The sequence below is a fragment of the Triturus cristatus genome, chromosome 5_1 (assembly GCF_964204655.1).
Source record: "Triturus cristatus chromosome 5_1, aTriCri1.1, whole genome shotgun sequence".
NCBI lineage: Eukaryota > Metazoa > Chordata > Amphibia > Caudata > Salamandridae > Triturus > Triturus cristatus.
In genome coordinates this window covers 181,374,465-181,389,273 of record NC_140587.1, presented here as the reverse complement: position 1 = coordinate 181,389,273, position 14,809 = coordinate 181,374,465, and the positions used below count along the sequence as shown (strand labels likewise).

The following is a 14,809-nucleotide window of genomic DNA, read 5'->3' as shown; positions in this document are numbered from 1 at the left end:
TTACAATACCAAACCAAAGGTTTCCTATTAATTCAGACCTGATTCTCTTAGTATTCTTAAACTAACAGGAGACATTCAACCACAAAAATAGTGCCATCGCCTAATCGTAATCAGTTATTAGTTCGCCACTTCACAATTCTGAGATGCAGAGGCCAGAAACTGGCTGCTCAGCAACCCATTCTCTGGCAATCCCAAGAAATCTCAAGGCAGAATCGAACCACCTCGAGTCCACTAGGTGGCGCTGTCCTCCCTGTTGCTTTAAAAATAATTAACCTTTTGATCTCTTTGCTATGCCAAAGGGGCGCATTGTGCACAAACTGCATTCGTTGTACTGATTTTGCGGCAGTCGTGAGAATGGGCTGGCAGTGTTGTGGCGGCGGTGCCACGGCTGCTGCATACTTAAGCTCATAGAAAGGGCCTGAATCCAGGGCCGGACTTGGAACCAAAACAGGCCCTGGCAAAGTGCTCGGCCAGCCCCACCAGGGAGTTGGGGGGTGCTGTTGAGCTGTGTGCCAGGGCCGGTTTTGTCCGATTTTGTTACAGGGGGCGATATTGCAGCTATGCTGCAAAAATGGCCCTTTAACTCCTTCCATGCTCGCTCGTCATGAGTCACAGTGGAGCTGTGCTCATGACGAGCTGAGCTCGTCATAACGGCTGCGGCCTGCCCACACGCGATAAATTCCCCGCCTGTGCGGTTGTGACGAGCTCAGCTCGTCATGAGCACAGCTCCACTGTGAGTCATGACGAGCTGCGCTCATCTCAACCACGGTGCCGCGGACCCCTCTCCCCCCGCACAATGCGGGAATTACCCCCGCAGGGAAGGGGTTAACAAAAATGGCCCCCATGGGGCCAAAGACCGGCCCCCACCCTGGTGGCCCACCGGGGCAACACCCGGTGCCCGCTACGGCCAGTCTGGCCCTGCCTGAATCACCTGCCGCCACAGTGCAGCGCCACTTGCATCATGGTGCACTGTGTACCATACACCATGTCATGCATGCCACACAGAGCATGCACTGCAGTGCAAACAGATGGGGGCACATGTGCCCCCATGCATAGTCACCAGTGTGCAAAATATCCCTCGGCCCCAGTTTGGAGCCCCAAGGGCGGGGTCTCCGCCATGAAAAGGTCAGTGGAAAGGCAGATTGTGGTCAGCATCCATCACCGCCACCATAGAGTGCTGCTTTTTCCCACCGCCGTGGGATCCAAGATCCTGGCTTTCGCAGGAGTCTTGCGGTAGTCCGACAACATTCTCATAATCAAGCGGTTGGACTGCCAAGGAGGCATCGGTCAGACCGCCATTAACGGTATGGCAGTCTCCTATTCAGCCCCTAAATGACTAGACTCTGAACAACCTATGAAAGAAGTCTGGCCATTTTTGTCAGAATCTTTTTCCCCTTTTTTGTTATATTTCCATGTTTTCTCTGGGAAAATTTTTAATTGATTTCTATTTTGCGAATTTGTAGGAATTTTGTACAATTCTTGATTTTTCCTATCAATGTGCTATTTCTCCATGTCTTCCCTTACTTTTAATTTCAATTTTGACTGTTTATCGGCCAATCCTAACTTTTCTGTCTTCACAAATTTACATTTTTATCATACCTGATTTTTGTAAGTTAAAACATGCCAAATATCTGTATTATAGCTGAACTTACATTTTATGTATTGTTCACAATATCTAAACATATATACAAAATAAATAAGGTATGCATTATTTATCTTATATAAAACATATTCATTACAAGCATAAATCTCCTATGGCGCATTATTTTCCGTACATAAGCAGTATATCAGAGCCATTTGTTATGCCTTCAAATCAGAGCCTTATCTAAGGCAAGAGCTCTCTGTAAATGTAGGACATGTTTACTAGACAAACCTTTATTTACTTATGTTTCTTAGGAAGTGCACCAGGTGAGTTGTACTTACAACTGGGAGAAGTTCACAAAGAACAAAGGATAACAACCAAATTGGTTGTGTTACTGATGGCAGATTAGCACCAACACTAAAGATTAGGGATACAATGTAGAAGAGCAAGTCAAGGAGTCAGAAGACATTGGGTGGGAAAGACAGGAGTGGAAAAGGCAGCCTATTGAATGGGAAAGAGTTGTTCAAAAAACATGTAGGATGCTAAAGGGGAGGGTGCCAAATAGAAGGTGACTCTGGGGAGAGGGATCAGGGATGGGGAGGAACAATAAGAGGAGGGATATGGGATTGATTTCTTGAATTTAAGCTACAGTGAGGGATACAAGAGAAACGCATTCGATTAGACGTAGGTTTAACAGGAAGGATTTCAATTCTTTAAAAAGTTAGGTAAGGATTTGGACTTTTTTAGTTCAATGGATAATGAGTTGCATTACTTAGTTGCTGCACCGGAAAGGTTTGTGATTGTGCTCCTACTTGCTTGGTTTCTAGGGTGAGGTTTTGCAAACACCTTAGTTGTATTGGTGCATTCAGGTCTTTTTGATGCCACAGAACAGATATGGGGAATTGTTGAGGTGTAGGTAAAGCAAGACAACTTGCATTTCACTTGGGCTTCTAGCAGGACCTAGTGAAAGTGTTTGAGGATAGGGACACTGTGGCTCATGAGTTTTTGCCTGAGATTATTCTGGGCACAGCATGTATTACAGCCTTAATGGGCATTACATAGAGGAAGGCACTCATACCAAAACAGAGTTCCCATAGTCAGTTTTGAAAAGAACCTATGATTGGTCTGCCAATTTGAAAATAATAGTCTGAAATAATTCTTTAAAAAATGACGCCGTCTAAAGATGCTCGGTCAGCAGTAAGTTGTGCCCAATTCATGGATAAATTAGAGCTGATCCATTTTCCAGGGCTTCACCTTGGGAACCACTGCTGGTTCACTGAGACGCTCCTCGTTTATTTAGTGTTGTGAGGGATTTTAATAAGGAACCATTCAGTTTTTTAAAGGTTATGCTTCAGGAGATTAAGAGATATCCAGTTTTTTTTATTTTTAAAGACAGGACTTCATGGGTTTTGCGAATTGTTGGGATCTTCAGGAACATTTGAGTAATTTCTGCGTATTGATGAATGACCTCCAGCGCTTCCCCCATTAGGATTCTCGGAGACTCCATGTAGAGATTAAACAGCTGGGCTTGAGCCTTGAAGGACTCTATAAATTTCCAGTGGAGCTTTGGATATACGTTTACCTCCCTGACCAAGTGTCTTCGAATAGTCAAAAAGGAAGCAATTCATTTCAGCATTACAACTTCGAAACACACACATTACTCTAGGGTCTCCAATAGCCTCTAGCAATCAATTGTGTCAAACAGCATCAACAGGTACACAGGATGAATGGACCGACCACAGCATCTCAGAGAATGGAGTGGATGCCAATGAGGCCTTTAAGAGTGGTTGTTTCCATGCTACATCCACACCTGAAACTAGATTGATAAAGAGACAGTAGATTATTTTGTTTTCTTTGTTTATGGAGCTGAATACCCGCACATTGTTCTGGAATCTTTTGAAACCAAGGAAGGCTGATCATGGCTTGAAAGTTTGATTGATTGTTCAGTTGTGCCTATGATTGTTTTAGAAATGGGTAATCCAGTCCATTTTGAGTGAGTCAGATCAGATATCCTATTTGAGGAAAGCTTTACTAAACAACAATAGAGATTGGTGAACAAAGGAAATTTCTGTTCGAAAAAATATGAAGGAATGGCATATTTATGGTAAAAAGTTGGTTTTAAATCTCGAATTGAATTTATGATTGAATTTCAGATATCATTAGGAAGGTATTTCTTATGTTACCACAGACAGATTATAAAAAGTAGAACATGTTCTCTGCATGGTCTGAAAATGTAGTAATGTTTTGCAAGCCATTAATGGGTTTATTTATCCATCGGATTGGTGTGTGGATTTTAGATCTTCTCAATCTTCAATAATTTGGGGATGGTCTCTATGCCACCAGTTTTACTGCTCCATCACGAAGGTGCACCGTGCAGGTCTGTGAGGGCCAATTCATGTCAGACTTTCAGAGTATCCGCTATTGATACAAATGATTTCCTCTGATATCTATTGTATGTAAATGCATTTTATCTGAATATCCTGAAAGTCTGGTTTAGATTAAGCTCCCCTGGACCTAAACTGGGTAACCCCGGTGAATTGTTTTCTGCTTGGAATTCCTGCCATAAAGTCATTATGGTTATGTCATTCCAGAAGCTAATAGTTTGTAATAGATACGGTGAAAATATATTTCACCCTTGGTATTATGTCAACTTCCCTATGCGCATCTGCTCTCAGACAGGTTTCCTAAAACACTCTTTTTGGGGTGAATTAATTTTCATTCTTCTTTCCGCAGTGCAAGGAGTACACGGAAACCTTAATGGATTGTGACAATTTGGGACACGATCCATTTTCTCTTGGAGACGAACAAGCAGGTATGCCTCGATCCATATATGTAAACCTTGAGGCCAGAGCACCACTGCACACGTCTCATCCTCTGATGAGAGACACAGAGAGTATACAGGTGTTTTCTTGCTCAGAGATCTAAGAATGGGAGAGACATACTGTTAAAAGTGTAAAAGGAATCAGACTTCAATGCAGGTAAGTCCAAGAACCTTTATTCTGACCCTCCACTCTCGCATTTTCTGAACTAGAACACCAACATTCTAACATGAACTCCCATGGGGGATACCATGTGCTAGTAAGGGAGGGGGTGGTGGAACATACCAATATAGGAATATTACCTTTACAGTAAGATTACAACACATCTCCCTATGTAGGGAAAATTACTCGATTCATTCATTTCAAGAAATGTTCACACTTCTATCATTACTCCACGTTTGTCCGTTTTGCAAGCGGACTGCATTCTTACCTATCTTGTCCACTCATAGGGGAGCACCAAACTTGCTCGACCCTGGTTGCACATGAACAGGCTTCTTTACTATCACTGGAGTGTCAATTTTAAACTCCACATTTTGTGCACCATGTTTCACATCGTACCAAGTCTTGTATTTCTGTTGATGTAACTCTACTCTCTCTTTGCTCTGATTTAGATCAGGCGATACACTTTTTCCACCTCTCAACCATCCAGGATTCATTTTGGTACTAGGTTCCCTCCCTCTCAGAAACACAAAAGGGGATACTCCAGTAACCACATTGGGAGTGGTGTGATATGCCCATATAAATTCCCTTAGAGAGTCTTCAACATTGAATCCATTTGTGATAGCAAGCTGAATGTGTTCCTTCACCATGCGATTCACCCTTTCCACTAAACCATTAGCTTTTGGACAATAGAGTGCAGTCTTTGCATGCCTTATGTTAAGTTCTTCCAAGAATTCCTTCATTGTCTCAGAAACAAACTGCACACCGTTGTCTGTCACAAGTGTTGAAGGGATACCCTCATAGACAAAAATGTTCTTCAAGAAGGAGATGAGGTTGTTCGTTGTGGTGGATAACGTAAATTTGAAGTTGACCCAACGGGAGGTGTAATCAACAAGAACGAACATGAACCTCTTCTGAGGACCCAGAACCTCCATAGGGCCAATGATATCCATAGCCAACTTGGTCCACTGAATCATTGGCACACTGACAGGCGCCAAAGGAGCTTTTTGGAGAACTTTGCTTTTGTCACTTCTCACACAACTGATACATTCTTTAACTTGTATCTCGATCATGGAATCCATTTTAGGAAACCAAAAGCAGCTTTGCACCCTGTTTTTAGTGAACTAGCCCAAATGCCCTTCATGGGCTAGTTCAATTATTTTATTTCTCAAATCCATGGGTGGAATGATTTTATCACCACGATGTATGCGACCAGAAATGAGAAATAGTTCAAGTCTCACCTCCCAAAAATCTCTAATAGTGTCAGGGACTCCCGAAATTTTCTCAGGCCATCCTTTAATGATGAATTATTTTAGAGTCTCCATGGCTCTATCTTCCTTCATGCCCTTGTCCCATTCAACATCCGTTATAGAGGGTAAGTGCATTGAAAAGATGGGTACATCTAACACTTCCTCGCTATGGTTGCCCTTGAGGGGTGATCTAGATAAGTAGTCAGCGATCACATTTTCTGGACCCAGTAGGTACTCTACTTTAAAGCAGAAATTCTCTAGACCCAGAACCCATTTACTTATACGGGGAGACATATTCTGAGAATGTTTAGATGAAAACATGAAAGTTAATGGTTTGTGGTCTGTGTGTATAACAAATTTAGTTCCCCACAAGAAAAATGTTAAATGGTGCACAGCCCAAAAGTATGCCAACGCCTCCCTTTCAATAACTGAGTAATTGCGTTCTGATGCACTCAGGGTCCGGGATGCAAACACTATGACAATTTCTTCCCCATCCCCCTTGTGAGAAAGCATTGCTCCTAACCCTTTACTTGATGCGTCCATCGTGAATATAGTTTTCCTCCTAGGATCAAACGGACCCAGAGCTGGAGACTCCAAAATGCAATGTTTTATCGTTTCAACCATTTCACTGTGTCTCTTTTCCCATTCAAATGTAGTGTTCTTCTTGAGGAGTTCACGTAAGCCATCGCACAGGTCAGCACAATTTCTTACAAACTTGGACATATATTCCACTAAACCAAGGAACGATTTAAGTTCCTCTTTGTACGTTGGATGCGGCGCATCCTTGACTGCTTGGATTAAGCTGAACTTGGGCCTAAAACCTTCCTTGGAGATGGTATGCCCCAAATAATCAACTGACGTGACTTTAATCTTGCACTTATCAAGTTGAACTGTTAACCCTGCATCTGAGAGTTTGTGACACACTGTATTGAGGGTCACATCATGTTTTTCCTCCGTCGCCTCATACATAAGTATGTCGTCCTGGAATCAGAGGGTATTTTTGACATCCTTAAGACATGTTGCATTATTTTTTGAAAAATGGACACCGCTGAGGCAAGACCAAAGGGCATTCTTACAAACATATAGGCCCCAAATGGTGAAGTGAATGCAGTCAAAGGTCTTGACTCAGGGTGTAGTTCAACCTGATGATAGGCCATGGATAAATCAATAACCGAAAAAAAACAAGCCTTACCCATAGTGCTTAACATCTCATTTATATTGGGGAGAGGAAATCTCTCTACCCAAATGTTTTCATTTAAGGAGCAGAGGTCCACACAAAGACGAATACCTTGTCCATTTCCCTTAGACGCCAGAACTAATGGTGCAAGCCATTCTGTAGCTTCAATGGGTTGGATGACCCCTATTTCACACAACTTATTCAACTCCATTTTTAGCGTTTCTCTATGGCGAAGAGGTACAGGGCGTGTTTTGTGTACCATCGGCTTAGCACCTTGCCTGACTTTGATTTTATGCTGAAACTTGCCCAATTTATCAATGAAAACCTTGGAAATGTATTCTGCAGATGTTTGTTACTGTTGGGTATATCAACAAGAATGACTTGATTCTCATCATTGGGATCCAAAATAATCCCTAGTTCTCTTTGATGTTGCCACCCTAGAAGATTTGCCCCACTTTCAACTATATACACATTTCCTACCGTGGATCTCCCTTTAAAGTCTATGTGACTGCTTATCATGCCAACAAGAGGAATAGGATCTCTAGTATACCCTTCTGGTGAAATATCAGGAGTACTTAACATCTCTTTGCAACGCCCAAGAGACTCCTCAAAATCTTTTATATTTATCAACGTGAATGGTGAACATGAATCAGCGTAAACTTCTAACGGTTTACTGTCAAATAGGACAACACACTTTGGATAATTAGGTTTAGAACATGCATCACTATCTTTCAATTGGAACACAAATTTTGCCTGTGGTTCTTCAGTTGTATTGATCACATTGACCGTATTACTCAAGCCATCTCTACACACCCTTGCTAGGTGCCCTCTCCTATTACATTTTTTACATAAGACACTACGCGCTGTACACAAAGGGTTGTTTGCAAGATGGTTGCTACTGCCACATCTAAAACATTTCAAACTATGCACCTCCTTGGTAGATTTGGCGATTGACACATATCCTTATTGTCCCATTTGTCAGACATTTTAAGTACTTCATTGTTATTTGCTTCTACTTGTACTGAGGCCACCACTTCTTCATTAATCTTCATTTCTTTTACACACCTAGCAGTATGTTCAATAGATTGTGCCATCGAAATGGCATCCCTAAGAGTGGGATTTTTAGCTAGAAGTTTTTCTTGAACCCTGCTGTTGTTCGTGCATCTAACTAGTTGATCTCGTATGAGAGAGTCATTTAGATCCCCGAATTCACATAACTGAGGGAGTCCTCTTAAGGCTGCAATATAGTTATTAATAGATTCATTCTTCCCCTGCATTCTGCTGAAGAATTTATGGCGTTCCAGAACCACATTGACTTTGTCTCCAAAGTGTGTCTCTAGTTTCATAAGAGTAATATCATATACATCATACTCCTCCTCATCATCTACTTCAGGTTCAGGTAGGGTTTCAAACACTTTACGCCCATCAATGCCTAAATTATGCAGTGGTATGTGTTGTTTCCGCAAAGCTGAGAATTTCTCACCCCCCATAGCGATTAGATATGATTCAAATAATTTAGTCCAATCTTTCCAGTGGATCTCTGGATCTCCACAGTCATTTAAAAAGGACGGTGGTTGGCTAATACCTGGAGTGCCCATTATATAAAACAAAAATATAAGTATCCTCAAGGTACAATGTTTAAGAATGCTGCTGAAATATGTTTCACAAGGGGGAACACCAAATTCACAGGCACAGATTATTGGAAAAGTTAAAAGTCATCGGCTACAGCAAGGACAGTTATCTGGACTCCCCACAGCTTATCAATCTGAGGAAACCATGTGTGGAAGACTTTCCCTGTAGGCAACACAAAGGGGAAAACCCAGTTTGGAGGCACATGAACTGCCTCAGGTTACGTACTAGTTAACGATTTACCAGCAGTACGTGACCCACACACACAAAAATGTAAACGTTACTTGAAGGCTGATGTCCCAAATTAATGTACCGCCAAGGCAATAAGATGTAAGGAGGCTGAAATCCCCCAGGCAGGATTCTTGCCGCAGCGCTGAGAAGCCACAATGCTCGACTGACCCAGCTGATGCGAGGCGCTGTGGTGAATCCTGAGAGGAAACGGCCCCCAAGCGGTTGGAGCGCTAGGCCTCGCCGCAGGAAGAAGATCACTTGCTGAGGAGATTCTTTGAAGAACGGCCCTCGAGCGGCTGACGCGCCGGGCCCGAAAGCAGGAAGAAAATCCCCCTTGAGGAGAATCAAAGGAATGACGGCCCACAAGCGGTTGGAGCGCCGGACTACACCCGACAGGAAGCACAACTCTAACGTCGCATACAGCAGGCAGAAGGAAGCTCAGCACTGGGGCTGATGGTGTCTGACTGGGAACGATCGACCTGTCCGTTGAAGGCACAAGGATCAGCAATCCACCACACCGCTACCCATATACATCGGTAGACCACCACACGGCTCGAGGATATGCACTCTGACAGCTAGCGAGGCAGGACGAAGCAGGAAGGAGAACTTTAACGCGGTACCCACCACCACACTCGAAAGGACACTGATGTAGTGGAAAATTCAGTCAGAACCCGGAACCGGTTCTCCTTATAAAACACTCACGTCCAATACAGACACTCCACACAGGATGCTCGCCAGTGCCGATCCTCGATGGCCCCAACTATGCAGCTGAAGCCTTGGAGATAAGAGGTATTTTGAAGCCTTGGAGATAAAATACCACTCTGAAACTTGGCAGCTCACGCACCATAAGGGTTCTTCAGACCTTCTGGATAGTAGGAATACTTAATTAAAAGATCCTTGAACCTGTACTGTTTGGATTTGCGCAATACTGCCAACGGCCGACTCCACAAATTCCAGCGTAAAGTACTCACTGAAAGTCCATTACCAGGAGAGAATACACAAAGGGGAGATGGTCAGCTGCCCCTTTCACAGCTCGTCGCCAGTGTTAAAAGTGTAAAAGGAGTCAGACTTCAATGCAGGTAAGTCCAAGAACCTTTATTCTGACCATCCACTCTCGCATTTTCTGAACTAGAACACCAACATTCTAACATGAACTCCCATGGGGATACCATGTGCTAGTCAGGGAGGGGGTGGTGGAACACACCAATATAGGAATATTACCTTACAGTAAGATTACAACACATACCTTATCTCTCCATCTGCAGTCCAACCGAGCTTCACACTCTCCTCCAGATGCTTGAACCTGCCAAGTCTAATTATTCTGGGGCTCAAGATAATCCACCCTAAAAAACACAGAAAGCGCCCGAAACTTCTCTAAGTTTGAGTTGTGTTTTTGGGACGGACACCAGCACTAGAGAAAGCTCTGGAATCGAGAGACCTGCCAAATTAAATCTCACCAAGCCTAAAAATATCAGAACACACCCATCAACTCACCGTCGGCCTCTCCTAGTGTGGAGAGCGACTACTTTCTAATACCATTGGCTAATTAATAGCATCATCAAGAACTTATGGTTGCTAGATCATTCCACGCCAATATGACCAATGCCAGGTCAGCCAACTTCATTAAAGCCTCGAAGTCTGGTACCCTGCAGACTCATGGCAGTATCACTGCATCAGAGCAGCAAGATGTCTGCTTCCACCAATGGGAAACTGGCTACTTCAGCAGGCGATGCACGCTGGAGCCTCATTGGTGTGACTGATGATCACAGTATTGCCATAGTACAGTGTGCAGGACACATCTTGTCCTGATCACCGCCTCTGCCCAGGTCTCCCAGGTATGTACATGGAATTCTTCTAATTGGGAGACAATCTGAACCAATTAGTGGAATTTCGGCCACTGTGGATAGTTAGATGCAGGACATTCCAGCAGGGCATTCACACTAATTTAAAACCCTCTTAAAAAATCTGAGGGTTTTCAATTAACAACCAACTGGAACCAGGCGCCTACGTCTTGAGTCCCATCAATTAAGCTGCATAAATGCCCCGGACTGAAAAAGTGGATTCCTGCCATCTAGCGACGAGTAAAAAAACCTGAATAAAACAAGATATTGGCCAACAAAAGTAGAATGTACAGCTCCAATATATGATCGAATCTGCGGACGTGCAAGTTCTATCTCTGTGTTGGAGTGTCTTTCTGGCAGAAAAATCATCCGGTGCGTCGGTTCAATTACGTCCTTTGAAGAAGACTTCAACTCCCAGAATAGTATGACAAATGACAGCCAAGGACTGGAAATTTGAAGGGATTTTCATCCCAAAATTATATGAAAGTATAAACATCCAAGGTTGAATTCCAAATGATAAAAAACGTTTTATGCTGAGCGGGAAGACGGCAGCTCCAGAACCTTCAACTCTGGCAAATACAAAACACACTGCGTACATTTACTAAAGCGCCTAAAGGCAATTCGGCTCGCAGTGTGCACTACAAAAGAAAACCTCTGTCTGTGCCTACGTCTGCCCGTGAGGTAAATGAATGGGAAGTCTCACCTTGCTCCAGGCACAGCGCTGCTGCCAGGAAGGGGAGCAGAAAGCGCTTCATCTCCAGGGGACCCGTGGGAGCTGGGAGCTGATGGCAAGGACCGTCCGGCTGTCGGTTCTACCTGTGCCCTCCTCAGACCCAGTGCGCAGCTGAGAAATCAACAACCCTATGGAAGAACAGGAGCGAGATGAACCGGATGGTCGGGTAACATGAGTCAGCGCTCACTAATATTAAACCGGGCGGCCCACCCAGGCACTTTACGGATTATGCATTCCCACTCCGGCACATCAAGGCACGTGATCGCGGTGCCGCTCGCTTGCCAAGCCGTGCCAGGGCGGATTAGGGTGTTCAGCACGTCTGACGGTGCAACCAGCTGCTCGCAGGGCCCTTCTCCGGCGCTCCCAGTCTCCCAGGCCCGTGCGCCAGTAATCGATCAAGCCCAGTTTTTGGTTTCGCATTTGCAATCTGAGACTTGTAGCCCTGTTTATCCCATTATGAAAGCAGGACCAGAGACTCTTGAGGGCTGCCAGACCCTCCATTCTGGTAGGACTCTGTCTGTGTTTTAACTTCATCTTAATTTCCATTTCTTCACAATACAGACGCATTACAATTTAAAGCACCCAGAGGAAAAGCTTGCTGCATTATCAGGCGATCTGGTTTGTAAAAGTGTGTAGCTTTGGAAATGTTAGAGAGAAGAAATCTGATTTTTCGCCTGCATTGGCCATCTGAGGATCTAAATGGCCAGGAAGAGGTCATTCTGGGGATTCTAAATAGTTTGACACACAGTGCTGGCTACCCCTTCCTGGTCACTCCATCATTTCAGTCATCAATTTAAAGAATGTGTGTGCCTTCCAGTGGTTCAATGGTAGACACCCCTGGTGTCCTTCATTTGATCCTCAGTTCTTGATACTGCATCAGGCCTGCAGGTGCCTTGACTCTGAAACCCCTTTTCATCTTCTGCAAACTGATCACTCTTTAGTCGTTTCTGGATTCCAGTCTGGGAAGATCCATTAACATCAATTAGGAATAGACAGGAGTAGTGGCTTCTATCCCGGGCTTGCCCTTTGGTTCAAGAAACACTGCCCTTGCTACCACTATCCTCTGTGGTTAAGAAAAAGAAGTATTGAGTGTTTCAAGAGTCTCAGGCTGGAGACAGTGTCTTTATCCTCATTCTGTTAGCGTCCTGGCTACGGATCTGCTGAAAGCCACCCGAGATGGTGAGTTTGTCAGCCTGATAGGTGGGGGTACCAGTCATGACGGCTTTGTAGACGATGGAGAAGGCCTTGGAGTTGGTGCAGGCTATATGGGTGGGGTGATGTGTTCATGATTCTTCGGGCCTTTGAAGAGGTGTGCTGGGGTGCTTAGGAGGACCTTAGGGGGCCCCCTTTGAAGTCTGCTAGGACGTCAAACAGGGCGTTGACACCTTCCAGATGCAAGAGTAGCCTGGACTTAATTGGCTGTTCTGAAGTTGCTTTCCAGGAGAAATGTTTCACCTTCTTTATTATATAGTAGCAAGCTGTGCTGGACTTCATGGCGATATGTTCCTTGAGCGTCAGGTTGGTGTCAAGAGTGAATTTTAGTTATCCTGCATTAGTCGATTGTTAGACTTTGAATCAGCCAGGTTCATGTTCAACAGCCAGGATTAAACTCTCTTTTGCTTGTTACTGATGGCGAAAAAGACAAATTTGGGTTTTGTGGGGCAAAGTTTGAGGTGGGTGCGGGACATATAGGTCTGAAGGAAGAGTAGGCATTGTTCAGTCATTAAATGTCTTGAGCAGGGGACCCTACCATATATAGTTGTGTGTTAGTATATTGATGGGTGTTGAGGCTGCTATCAGTGTGTAGTATTCCAAAGGGTTCCATGTAGAGGTTGAAGGTCACGGGGGACAAAAGGGATTCTGGAGTTTCCACAGGTGATGGGGAACTTTTGAGATCTGGAGGAGACCATAAAAATGCACTGGTGGATAAAGGTGCGATAGTTGATGGTTTTGAATGCAGCCGATAGCGGCAGCCGTATCAGGAGAAGGCGTCATCTGTATCTATGTTCAAGAGGGCATTGTCCAGGACTTGTAATACACCTGTTTCAGAGCTGAAGCTTGGTTTGGAGTCATGCAGGAGAAGATTGATGATGACGTGGCTTTTGTTTTTTATAGAATTTTTTTTTTAGTTTTCCAACACAAATAAAACAACAACACACTGTTTGCTGGTTTACACAGGAAACCTGCAACAAGAATCCATGACAGATAATGTATACTTTTGACCCCCGTCCCCTCTCCCCCCCAGACTTTCAAGACCCTTCAAGACCATAATAGGACCACTATTTTCCCCACACTCTGGCATGTAACTTTTGGCATCCCTGCACAATATAAATTGGTTCCTTCAACTTTGCGCATTGTCCATCCCCACTCTCGTAGCCATGGGGCTGACAATCTCTTCCAGTGTTTTGCAATGCCTCTACTTGCCAAGACCGTCCACTAACTCACCACATTTTGGTCTCCCCTGGGTCCCTCCAACTCATCTAGTATCCTCAGTAATGTTTTACGAGGCCTCGATTCTTTGTCCCGGAACAGCAAAGAGTCTGGAAGATGGCAAGCCAATATCGCTGTAGAGGAGGGCATCCCCACACCATAAAGAGCAAATTTCTGTATTGTCCTGACACCTGGTGCAGGTGGGCTAAGGGATTCTCTCCACTTTCCATAGGCCTCTGGGTGTAAAATAGGTGCAGTATAGAAAATGTATTTGACTGTGGCGTAATCTAGCTGACATTGCCAAGGCACGCGGTACCATGCAGGCTTCAGTCCACTCTGCGTCCTCCAAAGGTACCACTCAGACCACCAAACGGGCTCTCAGCCATGAAAGGTTACAGGGTGAGTGGTCAAACAGGGCTCTACAGACCTGAAAAATGTGTCACTTCTTCATTGGTCCCAGGAGTAATAAAACCTCCAGTGTGTTGTATCCTGGGAGCGCCATGAAGGCCTCCGGTTGCCCTCCAAGGCATTAATAAACTGGAGATATAATTCTGGTACTTGTGGAGAGAGAATTCCATTTGAAGGTTAGTTAAGTATTTTAGTTGATCTTCCCACACATTGCCCAATTTTGACACCCCTATCCTATTCTAGTCTCTAAAGCCTTCCAGATGTGTCACCTGAGTCAGCTACTGGCCTGTTCAAAGCAGCGTCTCCAGCATGACCCTGAAGTCCCAACCCATACAGTGCAATGTGGTCCTCCAGGTTTGGAGCACCACCTTGGTCACCTCCGGGAAGGACTGCGGTATGAGTGTCCCATATAAGAGACCTGTGAGGTTCTCCAGGCCTAGAAATGCAATTTCCATCCTGAAGGTCGGTTCTGCCCACCCTCCATGCACCAAGTCGTTCACCACCAATGTATGTGCAGCCTAGTAGTAGAGCTGAATATCTGCCGTAGCCA

The 14,809-nt window shown here is 44.4% G+C and overlaps 1 protein-coding gene across 2 annotated transcripts in view; it reads right to left on the bottom strand.

Annotated features, from left to right (window-relative positions):
- LOC146830605 (ly6/PLAUR domain-containing protein 2-like) overlaps window positions 1-11,630 on the bottom strand; it is a 254,480-nt gene extending 242,850 nt beyond the window's left edge. The window contains exon 1 of one of the 2 annotated variants that reach the window (XM_085604796.1): window positions 11,392-11,630. In XM_085604796.1, coding sequence (XP_085460922.1) covers window positions 11,392-11,443 — 52 coding nt within the window. In that variant the 5' untranslated portion in view covers window positions 11,444-11,630. The remainder of the gene's footprint in view (window positions 1-11,391) is intronic. The other variant, XM_085604797.1, reaches the window with a different exon arrangement.
- Between the last annotated feature and the right edge of the window lie 3,179 nt (window positions 11,631-14,809).